The 23,839-nt window shown below is 42.5% G+C and overlaps 1 protein-coding gene across 2 annotated transcripts in view; it reads left to right on the forward strand.

Annotated features, from left to right (window-relative positions):
* The window catches only part of MYO18B (myosin XVIIIB), a 565,740-nt gene that overhangs the window by 472,930 nt on the left and 68,971 nt on the right, over positions 1–23,839 (forward strand). For both annotated transcript variants that reach the window (XM_033955841.1, XM_033955842.1), the window contains one exon: positions 8–193. In XM_033955841.1, the coding sequence (XP_033811732.1) occupies positions 8–193 (186 nt within the window). The remainder of the gene's footprint in view (positions 1–7; positions 194–23,839) is intronic.

A 23,839-nucleotide genomic window follows, 5' to 3' on the forward strand; every position in this document is an offset into this window, starting at 1 on the left:
GTTACAGATGTTGATCTTGCGTTTGAGAGACAGTGTGTTAAGGATGGGAGAAGAGCTGGAGAAAGCTGCTGATTCTGAGGCTCGGGAGAAGGAGAATGCCAAGTATTACCAAATGCGAATGGAAGAAATGAAGCTGGAGATGCAGGAGTTCTCGCAGAGAGAAATGGAGGCTTGCCGTAGACGTGTGGAACTGGTAAGGGAAGACATATTTGCGTTTTAGGAATGGACAGCCAGAAAATTTTTGTTTAGAATACTTTCTTATGTTGTTTCTGGGAATTAGTTTTGACCATGTCTCCCCGCTCCTGGCCAAGCTCCACTGGCTTCCGATAATCGCCAGGGTCCACTATAAATGCGCCTGTTTAACTTTCAAAATCCTATATGGTATCCTCCCTCCCTTTATCCCTCTTTCTTGGAATTCCTCAAACCCTAATACCACCAGATCCTCCCACAAATTAAAATTATCCTTCCCCTCGCTAAAAGGCATTTCCCACACAGGAAAGCTAGGGACCTCCCTCCACTTCAAAATCACTGAGCTCTGGAACAACCTTACCTCCCCTCTTCGGAACTTGAGCTCTCTCCAAGTTTTCCGCAAACATCTGAAAACCTGGCTTTTCTCAAAAAATGTAAGTCTCCCTCCAACTTAGGAATCAAGGAAACTCTTATATCTTGACATCCCAAGTCCTCTAAATTTTCTTCACACTTCTACCTCTAACCCTCTGTTGTAGTTCCTTCCTATTTCTCCTACTGTAAACCGCGTCGAGCTCTACGAACGTGGAGATGATGCGGTATACAAACCTAAGGATTAGATTAAATTAGATTAGTTTTATTTGTTTTCATGTGGCCATTTTTTTGTCTTGGCAACAAAGTTATCCTGCCTGATGCTCTGATGGGTTGGCTGTTCTTGCTTCTTCTTCTTAAGTACGATAGACTCGTGCTCGAGTTTTAGCGACTTGATGAATTACAGATCTAAAAAGAAATCAGTTTTGTGCTAGTCCAGTGAGGTCCTCCAGAGTCATCCCCTTGGTTGTTTTCAGCTTATGCAACCATCTAATTGCAGGTCGCCCTCTTCGCCTGGTTCCTTCGATCTTTCCAAACATGATGTCCTTCTCCAATGATCTTTCTCTTCTGACAGTATGACCAAAATAAGACAGTCGTAACTTCATCATTTGGGCTTCTTGTGACATAATCAGTTTGATCTCTTCCAAAATCGATTTGTTAGTTCTACTGGTGGCCTGCATAAAATCCTTCTCCAACACCAAAGCTCAAATGAGTCAATCTTCTTTCTGTCTCGTTTACATAGTATCCAGCTTTTGCATCTGTAATTGACCACTGAGAAAATGAGTGCATGGACAAGTTTGATCTTTGTTTTTTGTTTGGAGTGTTATTTCTTGTCTTTGAATATTTTGTTGAGAGCCTTCACTGAAGAGTGACCAAGTGCTATTCTGCAGAGTATTTCTTCCCTGCTACTGTAATTGCTTCTTTGTTTACAAAAGAGCCCAGGAGATTGAAATCCTTTATAACTTCTATTCCATTGCCTTCAAGCTCAAAATCTTCATCATTTTCCATGTTCATGATCTTCATCTTTTTTATGTTCAGTTCTAATCCCATGTTATGACTTTTGGCTTTGACTTTTCTCAGTAGATAGCATATCTTCTTTGTTGCTGGTTCTTGATGAACGTTGTATCATCTGCATAGTGCAAGTTGTTTATATTTCAGCCAACTTTGAAACCAATGCTCTCTTCTTCCAAATTTGCTTTTCTAAAGATGGCTTCACTGTAAAGGTTAAATAGATAAGGTGTCAAGATCCATTCTTGCCTGATGCCATGTTTTATTGGAATTACATATGTAGATAGGAAAAGGATATATCCTCTACATCCCTTTCTATAGACTCACACTTGTCAATGAGTCTCAATTTTAACCGACCCTCAGAGGTACCACCGTGATACTCAAAATGTTTCACTGTATCCGGCTTCACGCACCATATCATTACCAGGCCATACTACATAAATATTTTTAATTTTTCAAACGTTTTGACAAAAATTTATATATATATATATAATATTATATTAAAAGTAGTTAACTTTTGATCTTTTAGTGGTCAGCTTGTAGGGACATTCGTGCCGACATGTGTCACCCAGTGGGTGTTTTTCAAGGCTTATATCCCTAAACCAGCCTTATCAGACCAGACTCGTTGACAAGTGTGAGTCTATAGAAAGGGATGTAGAGGATATAACCTTTTCCTATCTACATATGTATAAAGTTTTATTGGAAGCCATATTCTGTTCTCTCTTCAGCTTCTTGATTTTTGTAGAGGCTCTTTATCAGCTGAGTTATGTGTTTGGGTATTCCCATTTGTGCTAGAGTTCTCCATAGTTTACATCTTTCCTCTTTTGCACCCCATGTTTTTTGACCAGTTATGCCCTTAACTTATTATGTATGTTTTGTTATAACCCATTCTGAGCTACCGGGAGGAAAGGATAGAAATTGAAATAAATAAGTAAATAAATATCGTGATCCATGTGGTCAAAAGTTCCTGCAGTTCACAGCAAACCCAGAATTTCTATGCAGGCGTTGTATCCAGCAACTGGCATTGAATTTCTGGGGTTTTATTGGCAGGCTGAGACATAACCAGCAAAGCCAATATTCATTGGATTGTCAGCTAAGTCCTAACGGCTAACAATAGACCTCTTTTTATGCAGGTCTTTCTGGCTGCTGAACTTAGCCAGCGAAATATTGAATATTGGTTGTGTTTGGCTATGTTCCGTGACATAGCCAGTCACCAGACTATCCGCCAAATGGGATATTCAGTGGGAGATATTCCTGGCCAGCTAAGTTGTGCTGAATATCGGGCCCATTGATGATGCCAAAAGTTAGATGCTTAGATGGGCACGCCTAGATGATTTAGGTAGACATCGGTAAGCGCAGGTAAGCACTTCAACTTAGGTGTCGCTAGACCCCATGCAAAAGTTTAATTGTTTTAAAAAAATTTTTAATTAGTTTTTAATGGTGTGGTCAATTACCTTGCCAATTAAACTAATTAAAGAAAAATTAAGGTTCTCGTGGAATTCAGGTAAGCGTTGCTTGGCCTCCTTGATATGCCATTTATAGAATCATGCCCAAAGGGTACCTGGTAGATATGCCACACTCGGGTCTGTACAAATTTCTGTTCAGGCATTCACTGTAAAATCAGCATCCTATCATTTATAATCCATGCATTATTTACACCCCCGATTTTTGTGCTGATCAAGCCACAATAATATGACACCTTGATAAATGTTACCCTTTCCTTGCATCTGATCATATATAAAAATCAGATCCTGAGGAGAAGCATTTTGTACAAAACTGAGCATAGCATAAGCTAATGTGCTAACAATTTTTGAAGATTTTTCATATCTAATTACAGTATCTGATATTAATTAGAAATATTAGTTCTCTTAGCAGCTGTTGCTGTGGTAATTAAGGAGTATAATGTAGAGTTATGATACAATAAATCTATTTTTGGAGCTGGAGCTCTCAATCCAGTCCTCGGCACAAACCAAGCCATTCAATTATCAGGATACCTAGAATGAATATTCATGAGATAAAAGGGATGGAAAAACCACATGGTTGGAGGAGGAAGGGTAGCCTTAGCTATGAGTGACCAGCCCAGTTTGAGTTGTAAATGATCTATGGTCAATGTAGGACTAGAAACATGGGAACGAAGAGGGTAGGGCTTGTAGGAGGCTTCAAAGACCAGTAGAGCTCAAAGCTGACCTCTTTTTACCTGTCCACCGTGAGTTTCCTGCCTGCAGCTTCTAAGGTCCTAGGAAGTAGGATTACATGGAACATATCATGTGTGGGCAACAGGGCAAGTGAGCCAGATGAGGGGTGGGTTGGAGGAGATGGGTTTCTTTGTCACAGTTTTATATACATTATGAACTAGACTCTATAAATAGTGCCTAAAATGTCAGCACTCCCCCCCCCCAAAAAAAAAATAGTGCTCATTGCTATTCTATAAATAGCGCTCAAAGTTACAGTATAAAATAATGCTTGGTGCCGGAAATCGCACCTAAGTTTAGATGTTGCCATTTGCACCAACTGAAACATGGTGTAAATCCTCAAGCCTAAGTTAGGCGCGGCTTCCTTCTTATTCTATAACACGCGCCCCCACCCCTACCTTTTGCAACTGCATGTAAAATTTATGTGCGGATCTTTCGACTAAAAATACATGCACACATTTCAATGAATTCTAATTAGTGCCAATAATTGCTTGTCAAGATCTCAATTACAGGTGCTAATTAGCTTATTAATTCAGTTAAAATGCATGCACAATTTTTAGCACTTTTCATAGAATTAGGGGGTATGTGTTGAAAACTGGGAGTTCATCCAGGCTTATTCATAATTTCATACCCAACATTATATGATTTCCTGCTACATTTCCATTAAAAATTCTGACGTCCAATTATGATAATATAAGACTGTGGAGAGCATTCAAACATAGACCTTTCATGCATTGCTCAGATGAACAATTCATAAAACTTGGATTTTATTGGTCAAAAGTGTGACCACCACTTGCCATCATGGTGGGAGGTGGGACTTTTATGCCTGGTAATAATTCTGAGTGGGGGAAGGAACATAAGAACATAAGCAATGCCTCTCCTGGGTCAGACCTGAGGTCCATCGTGCCCAGCAGTCCGCTCACGTGGCGGCCCAACAGGTCCAGGACCTGTGCAGTAATCCTCTATCTATACCCCTCTATCCCCTTTTCCAGCAGGAAATTGTCCAATCCTTTCTTGAACCCCAGTACCGTACTCTGCCCTATTACATCCTCTGGAAGCGCATTCCAGGTGTCCACCACATGTTGGGTAAAGAAGAACTTCCTAGCACTGATTTTGAATCTGTCCCCTTTCAACTTTTCTGAATGCCCTCTTGTTCTTTTATTTTTCAAAAGTTTGAAGAATCTGTCCCTCTCTACTCTCTCTATGCCCTTCATGATCTTGTAAGTCTCTATCATATCCCCTCTAAGTCTCCTCTTCTCCAGGGAAAAGAGACCCAGTTTCTCCAATCTCTCAGCGTATGAAAGGTTTTCCATCCCCTTTATCAGACGCGTCGCTCTCCTCTGAACCCTCTCGAGTAACGCCATGTCCTTCTTAAGGTACGGTGACCAATATTGGACGCAGTACTCCAGATGCGGACGCACCATCGCCCGATACAATGGCAGGATAACTTCTTTTGTTCTGGTTGTAATACCCTTCTTGATTATGCCTAGCATTCTGTTTGCCTTCTTAGCGGCCGCTACGCACTGTGCCGCGGCTTCATTGTCATATCCAATTTAAAATAGATCCTGTGAGATTAGACCTGCTCCTCACCCCATGGTGAGTTGGTAGGTCACCTTCCAAGTGATAAGGTGATATCTATAGTTGATCATTAAGAAGTTGCATGCAGATATGATGTAAATCCTGGCTAACCCCACCCTGCCTCCAAAGTAAAGCGATAACATTGTTATACATAAATAAAGCTTGTGGCTTTGTGCATTAATAGCTTTCTGGATCTGAGGAAAGTGAGAAGAAGCATGGAAACTGGAGGGGGGGAGGGTTGGTGGAAGGTGCAGAGAAGGAGAGAGAGCCCTGCAGATCGGCTAGACAAGGTAAATATTATATTTCTTCCTCCCTATTCGCGGGGGTTAGAGGCAGAGCCGGCCCGCGAATAGGGAAAATTAGCGAATAACTTTTGGGCCAGCTCTGACCCACCCCCGGACCTTACCTGGTAGTCTAGCGATGACGTGGAGCAGAAGCGATCTTCCTGCCCTCCTGCTCCGTGCAGAGCTGTGCTGTGAGTTCCCGTTGTCTCACAGCACGGCTCTGCATGGGGCAGGAGTATAGGAAGATCGCTCCTGCCCCGCGTCACCGCTAGACCACCAGGTAAGGTCCGTGCTCCTGGGGCAGCTGCTCGCCTCCTCCTCCTCCAATCACCCCTTTCCTCCTCCGATCACCTCCCTCCTCCTCCGATCATCTCCCTTCTTGCCCCGATCCAAGCCCCGGGGCCGTTTTTTTTCGATGCGGGCTACCAACGAGCGATTCTCGGGGGGGGGGGGGAGGATGTCTGGGGAAAAAAATTGTGAATAATCAAAACTGCAAACATCGAAACTGCGAATAGGAAGGGGAAAGTGTATAGTCTTTTTGAATAGCAGAGTTTTGATTTCCTTTCGGAATGATTTAAAGTCACTTGTAGTTGTCAACAGGTTGAAGATGGCAGCGAAGCTGGACCCCTCCATCTCCAACCTGTTGACAACTACAAGTGACTTTAAATCATTCCGAAAGGAAATCAAAACTCTGCTATTCAAAAAGACTATACAGCCTTCTTATCCCCCCCCCTTCGCATCCTCCCCCCTCCATGCAAATTTCCAGCTGACCTTCTACCCCTCTACTAATATCTCCCCAATGACCCTATCAAGTAACCAACCCTAAACTACTTCTTCCCTACTAGTAATCCTCAGTTCTCCTCCCTTCCTCAATTTAAAACTTTGACTAATAAGACTCCTGCTTTTTTATATAGATCACTGATTCCTTATTCTACTAAAAGAATTTTAAGATCTAGCGAACAAAATCTGCTAACAATTCCATCATTAAAAATTATTAATACTAGGAGACAATTTATTTTTTCCTGTATGGCACCGCAAACTTGGAATGCCCTTCCTATTGTGCTGCGGGATGAGAAAGACTTGGGTAAATTTAAAACTGCGTTAAAAACTTTCCTTTTTAATGACGCTTTTTTTACATAATTTATTTATTTTATAAATTCTGTTTATTGGTCAATTTATTGGGTAAATTTAAATCTGTGTTAAAATTTTACCGTTTTAATGATGCCTTCTTCACATAATTCTTTTACATTTTAAGAATGATGATTATTTGATCAATCCTGTTCTAATTACATTATTTTGTGTTTTCCTTCATTGTCTTATCTTTATTTAAAATTGTATTTCTTCCCTTCTTTCCCTTTGTTTAACTATGCTTAAATTTATTGTTTTTTAGTTATTACTAAATATATTGTCTGCATTGTAATGTAATGTATTGTTACTGTATTTTAGATTTATATTGTAAATTTTAAATGTACATCGCTTAGAATATTTGATTAAGCGATTTATCAAGTCCCATAATAAACTTGAAACTTAAACTTGAAACTTGAATTTCTCCCCTTTGCATTTACTATTTAACGTCCCCTAAACTGCAATTTCCCCTGCATCTACTGTGTAAGCGTCCCCTAAATTGTAACTTCCTGGAAATGTCCAGCTGTCATATACTGTAATCCACTTAGAACTGCAAGGTACAGGCGGAATAGAAGTCACTAATGTAATGTAATGTACTGCTTTGGCAATGACCCCTATCTGGTAGTCTTGGGTATGGTAAAAATAAGAGGAAGGGGGATACTCGGTAATACCAGTCATTTACCTGACACCATTAAAATTAGAGAGGATCCCCAGTTTTATTTAAAAATGGAAGCGCAGGAGCATTCCCGGTGGTCTTCTGTTCCGATGCCAGTAGGAGCTGTCTTCCTACTTGAAATCAAATTAAAAGTTGCAACCTACAGGGAGTGTTCGTGCTGTAAATCTATATATCGGAGGTATGTATATATAAATCGGAGGTATGTATGTGTGTATGTGCCGCGATCACGCAAAAACGGCTTGACCGATTTGAACGAAACTTGGTATGCAGATCCCTCACTACCTGGGGTGATATGTTCTGGGGGTCTCGCGGCCCACAACTCTATGTTGCTTGCTCAAGGCTGGGTTCACCCAATAATTTATATGTTCTTGCTCCAGGAGGTGAAACTAAAATTGTTGTTTATAATCACGTTTTGCGTTAGTTGTATTGTATTCATTTTGTCAAATATTTCACTTTATAATTTGAATATTGTACTTTTTATTAAGCTGTAAAAAAATAATTTCATTCACCACTATAAAGTATCTTTATTTGAATCCATTTACAGCATCAGCTAGTAAAAAATAAAAAAAGACATTGCTTCTTAAAATAAAAGCTTCAACTTTGTAGCATAAAAACAGAAGGAGAGGTGGGGAGGGTGACATTTGCCACAAACTGGATAATCCACTACAGTTCCACCATTTAAATATTAATGCACTAACAGAATATTAATCCACATTTGGCTCTAGGTATAAGAACTGAATGCATTCCTCTACAGAGAGTACCCAATTAATTATCTTTAGTTGTAATTTATACCTGACATGTTACATGAGTTGAATGCATGGATTTTATTATGCAAGTCAACAAAACCGGAGCCAGATTTAATAATTTTCTGATCGCCATAAACAGGAGAAGCCAGGTAATAAATCATGAGCTGGTCAACATTCACCGGAGGGGGGAAGGAAGGACTTATTTCAAGCGTTGTCACGGTGTAAACATCGCCGCTGTTGTGCACAAGTTTCTTCTCCTAAAATACCAGGACATGGTTGTTGCATGTGAAGCCATTTTTTTAAAAAGATGAATTATAGTGCAATCTTTTTCATTCAAAGAATGACATTGAATACAATTCAAGATCTTACACGAATATCATGGTATAGTCCAGGGGTAGGCAATTCCTGTCCTCGAGAGCCTGAGCCAGGTCAGGTTTTCAGGATATCCACAATGAATACGTATGAGATGGATTTGCGTGCACTGTCTCCTTGAGATGCAAATCTATCTCATGCATATTTATTGTGGATATCCTGAAAACCTGACCTGGCTCCGGCTCTCGAGGACTGGAATTCCCTACCCCTGGTATAGTCTAACAACATTTGGGTAGATGAAAACAGCATGGGGCAACTTAACATCATCCCCACCCGAATTCTTCTCCCTGGTGAATTCCCCACCCCCACCCCTAAGTATTTCCAATTTTAACAGACCAGTAAAGAATCAAATGTTCAAGACACGACTCCTTGCTTTGATAGTCAGTGTACCCCAAAAACAGTGACCAGATGTGTTGGCAAATGTGTCCAGGCCTTGAGTCCACATCCCGGATTGTAAGTCTTTCCATTGTCGTTTGCGCTATCATGGACATTCCTCAGTTTTGTAAGGAAGGCATTTGTTGAGAAATCATAGAACAAAGAAAAATCTCACATCCAAAATAGAAAAGGTATAATAATAATAATAAATATTTAAATAAGGTGCCAGGCAACAGCAGTATAGAAAAGCCATCATAGCACCAGCCCTTCCTACGTATAACAGTATGTAAAAGTTTTTAACGTAACATTCTCTAGCAAAACATCTCAACGTGATTAATCAATGGGTGGGTGGATGAGATAAAATGATTGATTTTGAATATCTGTAAGCTGAAAGTGCTTTTCTTGACTTGTTATATGTTCTTATACCTATGTATTGCACTGTTAATATTTAAAAAATTAATAAAAGATTTATTTAAAAATTTTTTTAACATAATATAACATTCTCTAGCAAAACATCTCAATGTGATTAATCAATGGGTGAGTGGATGAGATAAAATGATTGATTTTGAATATCTGTAAGCTGAAAGTGCTTTTCTTGACTTGTTATATGTTCTTATACCTATGTATTGCACTGTTAATATATTAAAAATTAATAAAGATTTGTTTTAAAAAAGTTTTTAACGTAACATTCTCTAGTAAAACATCTCAATGTAGCAACACAGCAGACCGTTGGAAAAAAAAACCCCAAAAAACTTATCTTGTGGCAGGCTGCTAATTGACTGAAGATAATCACAATGCTAGGGCAGGGCTGCAGGTGGTAATAAAAAAACAGTGTTGCTGAGCCTGGAGAAACTTCCCCAAGTTAGAGAATGACACGGTGACAAAATTCATCACCGTTCCCGTCCCCACGGATAACCGTGGGAAACCATCTTCATGTCATTCTTTAAGGAGAGAGGGAAGAATCAGAGTATGAATGGCCACAACCACTGACCCTCAAGCTTTGCTTTGAAGAATGCTGGTGTAGAAGGACTGAGGTTGAAATAGACACTACAGAATGACAGTCTCTGGTATTCAGAGCAGATATTGTGATGTCATAATGCCTCATTCCACCAGTGCCTAAGAGCCAATCACATCAGTGATGTCACAATGGCTTCATTATCCTTGGCTCACATAAGAATCAGAGTATGAATGGCCACAACCACTGACCCACAAGCTTTGCTTTGAAGAATGCTGGTGTAGAAGGACCGAGGTTGAAATAGACACTAGAAAATGACATGGGATTATTTCCCACGGTTATCCGCGGGGACGGGAACGGTGATGAATTTTGTCACCGTTTCATTCTCTACCCCAAGTGAAAAACCAAACGGTCAGTGAGTTAAAAGTGCAAAATTATTCCTCATTCTCTGCGCGCAGCGTGTTTCAGACGAAAACAAGAGAATTGACCCAAGGATCGCCACAGACAAATCCATGAAGAAACAAAAACACAATGTGGAGAAATAATGGTCACTTGGCTTTTTGAGCCCGTGTCCTGCACACAGCTTTTACGGATCAGTTTGTTTCTGACAGGCATTTTTATTCATCTTTACCATAGGACTTTATAGGGACCCCTGAAGAAGACATTCTGTCAAAACACCGTGTTGGGTCCAAGGTCCAATGCTTTTCAGCGGAGTGCGTCCTAGAGGTTTTTATGTGGTTTGCCAAGTTTTAATATTATTTTAATAAAGTCCATCTCAGGAACATCATTTCTCCACATTGTTTTTTGTTTCGCTGCGTGTTTCACACACGTCGCTTCATCAGGAGGAGAGATCTTCCTGGAGAGAAAACCCGCGGGTTACACTGCAGAGACGCTCCCAACCTTCCAGTTAGATCACATCAAATGTGTGGAGTATTTAAATTGAAAAATCTAAAATTATTGTATAGACATTTTTCTCCTAGCTTTATATTTTTTCTATTTGTTGAGAAAGCCAGAATGTCAAGATCAATTTAAGAGTCAATAGTGCCTACACCCAGTGGCGTGCCTAGGGTATGTGGCACCTGGGGCCCATCATTTTTTGACACCCCCCCCCATCTATATGAAAAATATGATTTTTAGTACCAATCTACATATCGCACCACAAGAGTGTACCTAGGAAAAGGCTGCATCTTAAACACTGCAGTGAGCACTAGAACACCAACACATACATTGTAAAACTAAACAAGCCAGATCCCGCACAGTCAATTGGTCCTGTAGTCAATGCCAACTGAAAACTATGTCTTTTTCATACACACAGAACAGAGATACACCCTCGCCCAAAATAATCACAAACTAAAAATAGAAATATGTAGACAAAAGTTAAACTGATCCGCCAAGAAACCAGACCCTGGATACAATGCAACACCACAAAAAACAGTAACACATGTCCTCTAATACAGTGCAAAATATAAAGACAGTAGATGTAAATTTGAAAAAACTGATACATAACAATCACCACTTTATAAATTAACAAATAAAAATAAAACAAATAATGAGAAATAAAAAAATACCATTTTATTGGACTAATCCCCGTAAGCTCGGTCCCCATCCCCGCAAACCACCTGATTCCATCCACACAAGCCTTGAATTGTTTATATTAAAGTATAAAAAGAAACAATATTCTGTACAATTGTCAATTTATAAATCAGCGTCTTCTCCCCACTTTCTTCCCCATTTCCCTTCAGCATCCTCAGCCCACTCTCTCTCCACTTTCCTTCAGCGCACGCACATAAAAACAAGCAAGTAATTTTATATCATTTTCATTCTATTCATTCATAGAAATTAAAGTCTAGATAATGCCAGTCACATAACAAAACATGATTTTACAAAAATAATTCCCTGCAGTCAAGCCTGCAAGGATTACTAGATGTCTTTCAGCAGTTCCCCTCCCTCCCCCTTACCTTTGTGGCCAAGTCAAAATGATCTACCAACAATAAAATTTTAAAAACACAAAGCACGCTGTACGCAGAGAAAATGTTAATTATCATTTATATTCCGCGGGTTTTCAAAGAGGTCAAGGCAGATGACTTTATGCAATGTCACCTCAGTAACAACTATACAAAAATAGACAAATATTCCCCCTCCCTTTTTACTAAACTGCGATTGCGGTTTTTAGTGTAGGGAGCTGCGCTGAATGCCCCACGCTGCTCTCGACGCTCATAGGCTCCCTGCGCTAAAAAACTCTATTGCGGTTTAGTAAAAGGGGGCCATAGTGCAAAATATAGACAGCAGATATAAATTTTCAAAACGGACACATTTTGATCACTAAGTTGAAAATAAAATCATTTTTCCTACTTTTTTGTCTGGTGATTTCATGAGTCTCTGGTCCTTCTTCTTTCTCTCTCCCCCTGGCTCCCCTCTTTATTTCTGCCTTTCTTTCTCTCTCCTCCTGGCCCCCCTCTTTCTTTCTGCCTTTCTTTCTCTCCCCCTTGACCCCCTCTTTATTTCTGCCTTTCTTTCTCTCCCCTTGGTCCCCCTCTTTCTTTCTGCCTTTCTTTCTCTCTCCCCCTGACCCCTCTTTCTTTCTGCCTTTCTTTCTCTCTCCCCCTGGCCCCCTTTTTATTTTTTCCTTTCTCTCTCTCTCCCCCTAGCCCGCACAAAGCCATCGTGCCGATTTCTCCACTTCCACGATTCTTTCCCTACCCTCACCCCCAAGCCAGCAGCCGATTTCTCCCTGCTCCTTCCCCGATGTCCTGAACTTCATCGGGCAGCAGCAGCATTCACAATTCACTGCTGTTGCCCGCTTCAGGCCTTCCTCTCTGTCGGGTCCTGTCTTCATGAAAACTGGAAGTAGGCAGGACCCGGCAGAGAACAAGGCCTGAAGCCGACAACAGCAGCGAATTGTAAACGCTACTGCTGCCCGAAGAAGGTAATGGAGCACCGAGGCAGTCCGCTTCTCCCCCCTCCCAGCCGAACCCCCGCTGACCCTCCTATCTCTCCCCCCCGTGAACCTTTCCGACCTTCCCAGCGAGAGCAGCAAACCTCCTTCGCGGCTTTCTCCTCCCTCTGCCGCGTTACTGATGACGTCATCAGTGATGCGGCAGAGGGAGGATAAAGCCGACGCTATTGGAGGGAGGTTTGCTGCTTTCGCTGGGAGGGTCGGAAAGGTTCACTTGGGGGGGGGGGAGAGATAGGATGGTCAGCGGGGTTTCGGCTGGGAGGGGGGAGAAGCGGTCTGCCTTGGTGCTCCAAGGCCTGGCGCCATTACCTTTTTCGATAATGGCGCCGATGCTGCTTTCGCTGGGAGGGTAGGAGCGCGATAGGGACCGGGCCAGCTGTGCACACCCCCCCCCCCTAAGGCGGCACCCGGGATGGACCTCCCCCTCGCCCCCCTTGGTACGCTACTGCCCTGGGGAAACAGCCTGCAACAAGATCGCGCGATGCCAGAGATCTTTGCCTGCTTCGGCTGTTTCCTCCGCCGCGGTCCCGCCCCTCCTCTGACATCAGAGGAGGGGCAGGACCGTGGCGGAGGAAACAGTCGAAGCAGGCAAAGATCTCTGGCATCGCGATCTTGCTGCAGGCTGTTTCCAGACGCGACACCCGGCGCAGGGGGGGGAATTGGACCGGACCGGGAGCACCCCCTCAGAGCTTGGTACCCGGGGCGGACCGTCCCCCCCCGCCCCCCCCCTTGGTACGCCACTGCCTACACCCCTCCTCTTCTTGTCGTTCCTCGCCACGCGCAGGCTCCCCTTCCCTTCCCCCATACCTCTAGTCGTTCATGACCGTGAGCAACAACTTCAACATGTCCCTCGCGACCGCATCGGCTCTCGCGCTGACATCGCTTCTGGGCGCCTTGCATAGGAAGTGGTGTCAGAAGGAGGGTCGTCGTGGTCGCGAGGAACACGTTAAAGTTGTTACTCACGGCGGTAATAAACTAGAGGGAAGGGGGCACGTGCCTGGTCAGGGGAGGAGGAAGGGGCAGCAAGGGGGGATCAGGGAAGAAGCGGAGGCAGAGACGAGGGCAGGGGAGGGCCGCCTCATCCTCCAGGCGCCTCTCACCCTCTCTATGCCACTGAATAGTAGCTCTCATTTCAGAAACCACTTCCGGTTCCCTTCAGCACTGGTAGATGCCAATGTGATCCCCCCCCCCCCCATTGTTGAATTGTAGGATATAACCAAAACATGGTAACATAGTAGATGATGGCAGATAAAGACCCAAATGGTCCATCCAGTCTGCCCAACCTGATTCAATCTAAAAATTTGTTGTTTTTTTTTCTTCTTAGCTATTTCTGGGCGAGAATCTAAAGCTCTGCCCGGTACTGTTCTTATGTTCCAACTACTGAAGTCTCTGTCAAAGCTCACTCCAGTCCATCTACGCCCTCCCAGCCCATCCTCCCCCCAAACGACCATATACAGACACAGACCGTGCAAGTCTGCCCAATACTGGCCTTAGTTCTTCAATATTTACTATTCTTTTCTGTTTCTAGATCCTCTGAGTTCATACCATGCTTTTTTGAACTCCGTCACCGTTTTCCTCTCCACCACCTCTCTCGGGAACGCATTCCAGGCATCCACCACCCTCTCTGTAATGAAAATTTCCTTACATTGCTCTTGAAACTACCACCCCTCAACCTCAAATTATGTCCTCTGGTTTTACCATTTTACTTTCTCTGGAAAAAGATTTTGTTCTAAGTTAATACCCTTCAAGTATTTGAACGTCTGAATTATATCTCCCCTGTCCCTCCTTTCCTCTAGGGCAGGGATCTCAAAGTCCCTCCTTGAGGGCCACAATACAGTCGAGTTTTCAGGATTTCCCCAATGAATATGCATTGACAGCAGTGCATGCACATAGATCTCATGCAGATTCATTGGGGAAATCCTGAAAACCCGACTGGATTGCGGCCCTCAAGGAGGGACTTTGAGACCCCTGCTCTAGGGTATACATATTCAGGGCTTCAAGTCTCTCCTTGTACGTCTTTTGGCGCAAGCCTCCTATCATTTTCGTCGCCCTCCTCTGGACCGCTTCAAGTCTTCTTATGTCCTTCACCAGATACAGTCTCCAAAACTGAACACAATACTCCCAAGTGGGGCCTCACCAACAACCTGTACAGGGGCATCAACCCCTTCATTCTTCTACTGGTTACACCTCTCTTTATACAACCCAGCATCCTTCTGGCAGCAGCCACCGCCTTGTCGCATTGCTTTTTCACCTTTAGATCTTCGGACACTATCACCCCCCAAGGTCCCTCTCCCCATCCGTGCATATGTCCCAACTTAGCAGCGGGTACATGACATTTAGGACAATGTCCAGTATCTGACAGTTTTGCCCTGTATGCTCGCTTAGGTGAAATATGCAAGTGAAACACAAATTTATCCAATGTTTCCCAGTGTGGAACATAATCCATTATCATAGTTAGAATTTCACAAAGTTCTGAAGTTGACAATTTGATAATGTCACAGCCAGATCTGCATTCCAGGATGAAGCTACACCACCCTTTAAAGGCCTAGTTACTGAATCACATCAGGTATTCATTGTGGATTTAAACACAAGCCATGGATATTCAAAGCCAGTGTCCAGATGTGACTTAGCATTGAATATTCATGACTAAATCTGCCTAAGGCAGTAGGTGTTTAAAAAAACGCTGACCGTCACGGGCTGAATATCATAAGAACATACGAATAGCCTTACTGGGTCAGACCAATGGTCCATCAAGCCCAGTAGCCCATTATTCTCACAGTGGTCAATCCAGGTCCCTAGTACCAGGACAAAACCCAAAGAGTAGCAACATTCCATGCTACTGATCCATGCAAACAGAGGCTTTCCCCCATGTCTTAATAACAGGCTATGGACTTTTCCTCCAGGAATTTGTCCAAACTGGTTATTGTAAAGATCCTTTGACATGAACCAAGAAGATAACTCATAAGAACATAAGAATTGCCGCTGCTGGGTCAGACCAGTGGTCCATTGTGCCCAGCAGTCTGCTCACACAGTGGCCCTTAGGCCAAAGACCAGTGCCCTAATTGAGTCTAGTCTTGCCTGCGTACGTTCTGGTTCAGCAGGAACTTGTCTAACCTTGTCTTGAACCCTGGAGGGTGCATTCCCTTACAACAGCCTCTGGAAGAGCAATCCAGATTTCTACCACTCTGAGTGAAGAAGAACTTTCTTAACGTTTGTAAGGAATATATCCCCTTTTAACTTTAGAGAGTGCCCTCTCGTTCTCTCCACTTTGGAGAGGGTGAACAATCTCTCTTTCTCTACTAAATCTATTCCCTTCATTATCTTGAATGATTCGATCATGTCCCCTCTCAGTCTCCTCTTTTCAAGGGAGAAGAGGCCCAGGTTCTCTAGCCTCTCACTGTACGGCATCTCCTCCAGTCCCTTAACCATTTTTGTCACTCTTCTCTGGACCCTTTTGAGCAGTACTATGTCCTTTTTCATGTATGTCTACTAAGGTGCACTAGTTAATGGGCTGAGTGCATGCCAATGTGGTATTTTCCAGCACACTAAGCCCATCTTTAGTGCACCGAGGTTATAGGGCATTTTAACTTATTTCTTTTTCAGGTCATTATTGGGTGTAACCTGAAAAAAACTGACAAGGGATAGGCTGGAGTGAACTTCAACGGCAACTCCAGTAGTTGGAACCTAAGGGTAGATTTCTAAGGTCTATGGCCCAGAAATAACAAAGAAAAAAGACATTTTAATTTAATCATGAAATTGTAATGCATGTGATTACAGGACAGACTGGATAGACCATTCATTGCCTATGTTACTATGTTAACTGCCTCCTATTTAGGAATTAGCATACAGTAATGAGAACTTGCTGGTTGGATAGCATGACCATTCTCTACCCCTGTCATGTCCCCTTCAAAATATAATTATACAAAAAAAATATGCATACCGTGTGCTAAGTGTGCATTAGAGCTTAATACCCTTTATTTATTTGGATTTGTTAACCATAGTCAAAATGGCTGCCACAAGTTCCCATGGCAGCCATTTTGATTTTGGATTTGACATAGGCAGGAGTGATCCAAGTAAAATGCTGTGTCCTTATCAATAAGAACATAAGAATTTCCATACTGGGACAGACCAAAGGTCCATCAAGCCCAGTATCCTTTTCCAACAATGGCCAACCCAGGTCCCAAGCACCTAGCTAGATCCCAAGTAGTAAAAGAAATTCTATGCTGCTTTTACTAGAAATAAGCAGTGGATTCCCCCAAGCCATCTCAATAATGGCCTATGGACTTCTCTTTTAGGAAATTATCCAAACCTTTTTTAAACCCTGCTAAGCTAACTGATTTCGCCACATTCTCTGGCAACGAATTCCAGAGTTTGTATGAAGAAATATTTTCTTTGGTTTGTTTTAAATCTACTACTCAGTAGCTTCATTGCATGTCCCCTAGTCCCGGTATTTTTGGAAAGCGTGAACAAGCGATTCACATCTACCCTTTCCACTCCACTTATTATTTTATAGATCTCTATCATATCACTCCTGAGCCGTCTCTTCTCCAAGCTTAAGAGCCCTAGCCGCTTTAGCCTCTCCTCATAGGGAAGTCGTCCTATTCCTTTTATTATTTTTGTTGCCTTTCTCTGTACCTTTTCTAATTCCGCTACATCTTTTTTTCAGATATGGCAACCAGAACTGCACACAGCATTTGAGGTGTAGCCGTACTATAGAGCGATACAAGGGCATTATAACATTTTCATCCTTGCTTTCTACTCCTTTCCAGATCATTCCTAACATTCTATTTGCTTTCTTATCCGCCGCCGCACATTGAGCTGAGGATTTCAATGTATCCTCAACAATGACACCTAGGATCCTTTGCCCTGGGCAGTGACTCCTAACACAGAACCCAGCATCACAAAGCTATAGTTCGGGTTCATGTTTCCAACATCACTTTGCACTTGCTCACATTACACGTTATCTGCCATTAGAAAATAATAGTAAATATTGAAGAACTAAGGCCAGTACTGGGCAGACTTTGTCTGTATATGGCCATTTGGGAGAGGATGGGCTGGGGAGGGCTTCAATGGCTGGGAAGGTGTAGATGGGCTGGAGTGAGCTTTGACGGAGACTTCAGTAGTTGGAATCTAAGAACAGTACCGGGCAGAGCTTTGGATTCTTGCCCAGAAATAGCTAAAAAGAAAAAAAAAATTGAATTGGATCAGGTTGGGCAGACTGGATGGACCATTCGGGTCTTTATCTGCCGTCATCTACTATGTTACTATTTTGACTCTCAGTCTTCCAGTCTCACAGGGTCCTCTGGCAATTTTTCACAGTCCTCTCGCGATTTAACAACTTTGAACAACTTTATGTCATCAGCAAATTGAATTACTCTATGGAATGCCCTCCCCTTAGCGTTAAAACTGGAAACCACCTCTAATCATCTAACCTTAAAACCTTTCTCTTTAAGGATGCTTTTGAGATTTAGTTAAATGGATCGCCTACGACTAGACCTCTCACGTGGAGGGACAAGGGGGGGCGTGTGCTGGACAAGATGGCCGCGAGTACCTGGCGTTGAGCACTCATGAAGGCTCTATGCTGTTAGTTGTTGTTTTTTTTTTACCTGGGCCGGTATAATGGTCAAACGAAAGACTAAGCTCCGGGTTTTCCCGGAGGAATCTTCGATGGCAGCTGCGGGCCCGATGGATGCTTTCCTCCAGCGTGGGGCTGGAACGAGTCAACCGGAGTTTTCTTCGGCAGGGAGAGACGCGCTGGCTGAGGCGTCAGATCGCTCCCTCGAAGTAACATCAATGTCTCCGGAGGAGCGGAGTCCTCCGAGTCGCCCGGGGGCGTCAGACCAGCAGATGGAGGTCGGAGCGCCCCAGGGTGTTTCCTCACCAGCGCAACCGAGATTGGGAAACGTCTCGGTGGGCGGTGAAGGGAAGCCAAGTGGATTATCTGAGCACTTGGAGAAATTGAAACTGCAAATTCCTCAGGATTTCTTGAAATTGAATGTATCTCCAGCTGAGGTTTCAGGTAACTTATTTGCAACAGAGGGTCAGGGGTCTGAACTAACTCCCATGCAGAGGCCCAAAGTTTTCACTATGGAAACATTATGGGAAGCGATATCTACATTACAACTCTCTTTAGGATCTCAAATGCAGCAACTTACCACAAGATATACAACTGTTGTTTCTGAAAATATGGAACTGAAAAATAGATTATCTAGTGTGGAAACAAAAGTAGATGGACATGATACCAGAATAAAATCTGTGGAGTCCCAGGCCTCGGTGTGGGTCAGGGATAGTGGAAATCTTAATTTTAAAGTTGAAATGCTGGAAAACATGACCAGAAGATGTAATCTTCGGATTATAAATTTTCCAAAACTTTCAACTATTTCTCCACAAGATATGTTTAAGAAATACCTGAAAGAGATTTTGAAAGTGCCTGAAACTTCTTATCCACCCCTCACTAAAATATATTATTTGCCAACTAGGACTTTGGGTCAGGAACCAGGCCAGCAGAATTTGTCTGCTGATAGTTTGGACCTAACAAATTTCCTCGAGAGGTCGGATAATGAGCCACCGGCAACTGCGACGCTGCTAGTACAGTTTGCTATAGACTCTGACAGAGAATGGATGCTTAAGATGTTTTTTAAGTTTAAGGATATACCATTTATGACAAAAATTGTGAGAATGTATCCTGATGTGTCAAGATTGACCCAAAAGAGAAGAAAACAGTTTCTCATTTTGAGACCGAGGGTCATACAGTTGGGTGCTACGTTTGTACTCAGATACTCCTGTAAATGTGTGATGGTCTATCAGGGGAATAGATATGTTTATTTTGAACCTCAGCAGTTGATAAAATTTATTTCTGCAAAAGAGCAAATTTAATATTCCCGAGAGAATTGTAGTTACAACCCGCTTAGTTTAATTAGGTTCCTTGCCCCTACTCAATGCCATCTGTATTTTCTTAGTAATGTTTGATTGAAAATTCAGCAAAAGTAGCTTTCTCCCCCTTTATTGAGGTCTAATTTTTCCAATCCAGTATACTTAGAATTATAAGGGAAAATTTTTCCTATTGTCCTGTACTATTGTTTTGTTTATTTTTCTTTTTTGCTATTTTAATTTACCTTTTTGATTATTATGTAACAATGGTTGAGACTGGTATTGGAATATTTCTTTGAATTGACTGTCTATTATGTCAAACTATAAAATTAAATAAAGAATTAAAAAAAAAAAAAAATGGGTCGCCTACGTCTTCCTCTTCTCCATATTGTTCTTCCCATTACCTTTTCAATTTTTTATTTTATAAATTGTAAACCCTCCCCTTTTTTCCTCTTGTGCCATGCCATAATAATTCAAATTCACATATATACGTCCTCTCCCCTGTTATTAATTATTTTTTTTGTTTGTTTTAAAAATCGCTTAATATTGTAAACCGCTTTGGCATTAAAGCGATATATCAAACCGTAATAGAAGACCCAATCCAGGAATCAAACCAGACACGTGCTACAAAAGCGACAGTCTAGCTCTTTGGCACTTTTCCAAGGTTATTTCTTATTGCAAAATTGTTAAAAGACTGCAACGATGTCGAAACACCAGTTTACAACCTTTGTTATGGATTTTGTGAGGCCGTATGCAGTCTAAGATTAGCAACTCCGGTGCCTGTTTTTATGAACTTCAGTCTTTTCCCCCTCAGGCCCTGCTAACCCTGCAATGCTGGGAGCTTCATTATTTACTCTGACAGTCTGCTGGCTTCCACATGAAGGCCTGTCGCTGTCTTCACTTCAAGCAATCTCTCACCTTGTCACTGCCGAGACGGCAATTTTACAGCTGGCAGCTTTAATCAAATTTGTGGTGTGCACTTTCTCCGAGGTGTGCATGATCATTTAGAAACTGCTTGATGAATTCCTTTGTAGCTGTGTCCAAAATCTCTTTATAAGTTGAAGCCCAGAACTGCACTCAAGATATTACAGCAGTGCGCTTGGAGAATTCCACCCCCCCCCCTTGCGATTATCTCAGATTAAATAAATCCAATTGGAAGCGTCTTCGTCATTCATTATTGCTCATGTTTGGCTGGCATAAGAACATAAGAATTGCCGCTGCTGGGTCAGACCGGTGGTCCATCATGCCCAGTAGTCCGCTCACGCGGCGGCCCTTAGGTCAAAGACCAGTGCCCTGTTTGAGTCTAGCCTTACTTGCATATGTTCCCTGAAGGATGTTTCCCCCTATAACAGCCTCTGGAAGAGCGTTCCAGATTTCTACCACTCTCTGGGTGAAGAAGAACTTCCTTACGTTTGTACGGAATCTTTTCCCTTCTAGCGAGTGACCTCTTGTTCTCTTCACCTTGGAGAGGGTGAACAATCTCTCTTTCTCTACTAAGTCAATTCCCTTCAATATCTTGTTGCGGTTGAATTTATCAATGTACCATCCTTTTACAAGTTGTGGCCAACTAACACAGAGCTCCTGGAAACTTGCAGTGGCTTTCTTTATTTCCTTAGGACCCCTGAAGAAGGTGTGTTTTCCAAAACACGGACCGTGTTGGGTCTGTCATAAGAACATAAGATATGCCTTCACCGGATCAGACCTTAGGTCCATCTAGTCCGGTGACCCGCACACGCGGAGGCCAAGCTAGGTGCTCCCTGATGGAGACCCTGTTTACCCGTATCCTTCAATGTGATTCGCCAGAAGGTGTGCGTCCAATTTGCCCTTGAATCCCAGAATGGTGGTCTCCGTTACAACCTCCTCCGGGAGAGCATTCCAAGCGTCCACCACTCGCTGTGTGAAACAAAACTTCCTGACATTTGTCTTGGGCCTGTTGCCCCTCAGCTTCAGCCCATGTCCTCTTGTCTGAGTCACATTTGACAATGTGAACAACGGTGTTTCTTGCTCTATCTTGTCAAAACCTTTTAGTATTTTAAAAGTCTCTATCATATCCCCTGTCGGTTTGTAAAGAGGTGATATTAGTTACCTCATTTAATATTGGGTAAAATAAACAAGGCCTGCATCTTATACCTACTGTCTGCATGTTTGTCCTTGTTGCTGTTTACTGCCTCTGTATTGCAGATTCTGTTGGATTTTTTGGTTTGGTGGCTCCTATGAGCCATCGGTGGGCTACCATTAGCCAGAATGCATCTTTGTTTTGTGCAGCATTTGGGTAGTAAGTACTATGGACTAGACATTACTGTACTGCAGTGGTCTAACACTCGGCCCCTAGGGCTACATGCAGCCCCTGAAACAGTTGGCTGAAATGCTCTTCAAATCCTGTAAAGGCGTCAATTTTAATGTTGTCTACTTGATATAGAGACTGCAAACAATCTCTTAAGTGTGTTACCCAGATGTAGGGTTACCAGATTTTCCCGAAGGAAAATCCGGGACCCATGACCACGCCCACAGGCCTGCCCAGTTCTGACTGCATTCCCAGCCCCACCCCCAGATGACATCGGCGCATGTGCGGACACAACGCGATGATGTCATGCACAGATGTGGTGTGCTTGACGTTACCGCGTTGTGTCTGCACATGCGCACATGGTCCCTCCCGAACCTGATTTTTACAGGAAGCTTTTCAAAACCCGGTCAAAGTGCCAGGTTTTGAAAAGTTGTCCGGACCCCCAGACATGTTCTCGAAAAGGAGGGCATGTCCGTGGAATCTGGACATCTGGTAACCCTACCCAGATGTCTCATTTATGGAATTTGCTACTATTGACAATCCAAAATAAAGTGAGTTTTTACAATATATTCTTGAAGAGTTAAGAACATATGAATTGCCATGCTGGGACAGACCGAAGATTGTGATGTCATAAAGCCTCATTCCACCAATGCCTAACAGCCAGCCTTATCAGTGATGTCACAATGGCTTGTATACGTGACTCACATAAGAACATAAGAAAATACTGGGACAGACCGAAGGTCCATCAAGCCCAGTATCCTGTTTCCAACAGTGGCAGAAACCCAAATAATAGCAACATTCCAGAACTCAGATTGTGATGTCATAAAGCCTCATTCCACCAATGCCTAAGAGCCAGCCTCATCGGTGATGTCACAATGGCTTGTATACGTGACTCACATAAGAACATAAGAAAATTGTCATACTGGGACAGACCAAAGGTCCATCAAGCCCAGTATCCTGTTTCCAACAGTGGCAGAAACCCAAATAATAGCAACATTCCAGAACTCAGATCGTGATGTCATAAAGCCTCATTCCATCAATGCCTAAGAGCTAGCCTCATCAGTGATGTCACAATGGCTTGTATACGTGACTCACATAAGAACATAAGACAATTGTCATACTGGAACAGATCGAAGATACATCAAGCCCAGTATCCTGTTTCCAACAGTGGCCAACCCAGGTCCCAAGCACCCAGTTAGATCCCAGGTAGTAAAACAGATTATGCTGCGTATCCTAAAAATAAGCAGTGGATTTCCCCAAGCCTTCTCAAAAATAGCCTATGGACTTCTCTTTTAGAAAATTATCCAAGCCTTTTTTAAACCCTGGGACATCAATACCACCTTTTTCTACTGGCCATACAGGTTTCAGGTTTTTATTAAAATTTGATTCTGTCACTTATCAAGTTACTAAGCGAGTTTACAATTAAAATGTAAGGGTAAAAATTAAAAATAAAATGACCCTCTAATGGGGGGAATTCATGAAAGGACACTAACCCCCTCTTTTACTAAGGTGCGCTAGCTGATTTTGGGCACGCTAAATATTAGCGCATGCTGAACGCTAACGCATCCATAGAATATAATGGGCGCATTAGCATTTAGCGAGCATTAAATCGGCTAGCACGCCTTAGTAAACGGACCCCCAAGTGCATTAGCACATACAATTATGTTAGCGTACGCTAACTGTTAAAGATATCTTTAACGGATATCTTTAACGGATATCTTTAACGGATATCTTTAACTAACATGATTGTACATACTAACACGTTAGAGCCCTTATATGAATCCCCCCTTAAATGTCATGTTTTTCTGCTTGTTTTCCTTTGGTAACAACATTCAAAGACACTATCATTGACCTTTTTTT

Source organism: Geotrypetes seraphini, chromosome 8 (assembly GCF_902459505.1).
Source record: "Geotrypetes seraphini chromosome 8, aGeoSer1.1, whole genome shotgun sequence".
NCBI lineage: Eukaryota > Metazoa > Chordata > Amphibia > Gymnophiona > Dermophiidae > Geotrypetes > Geotrypetes seraphini.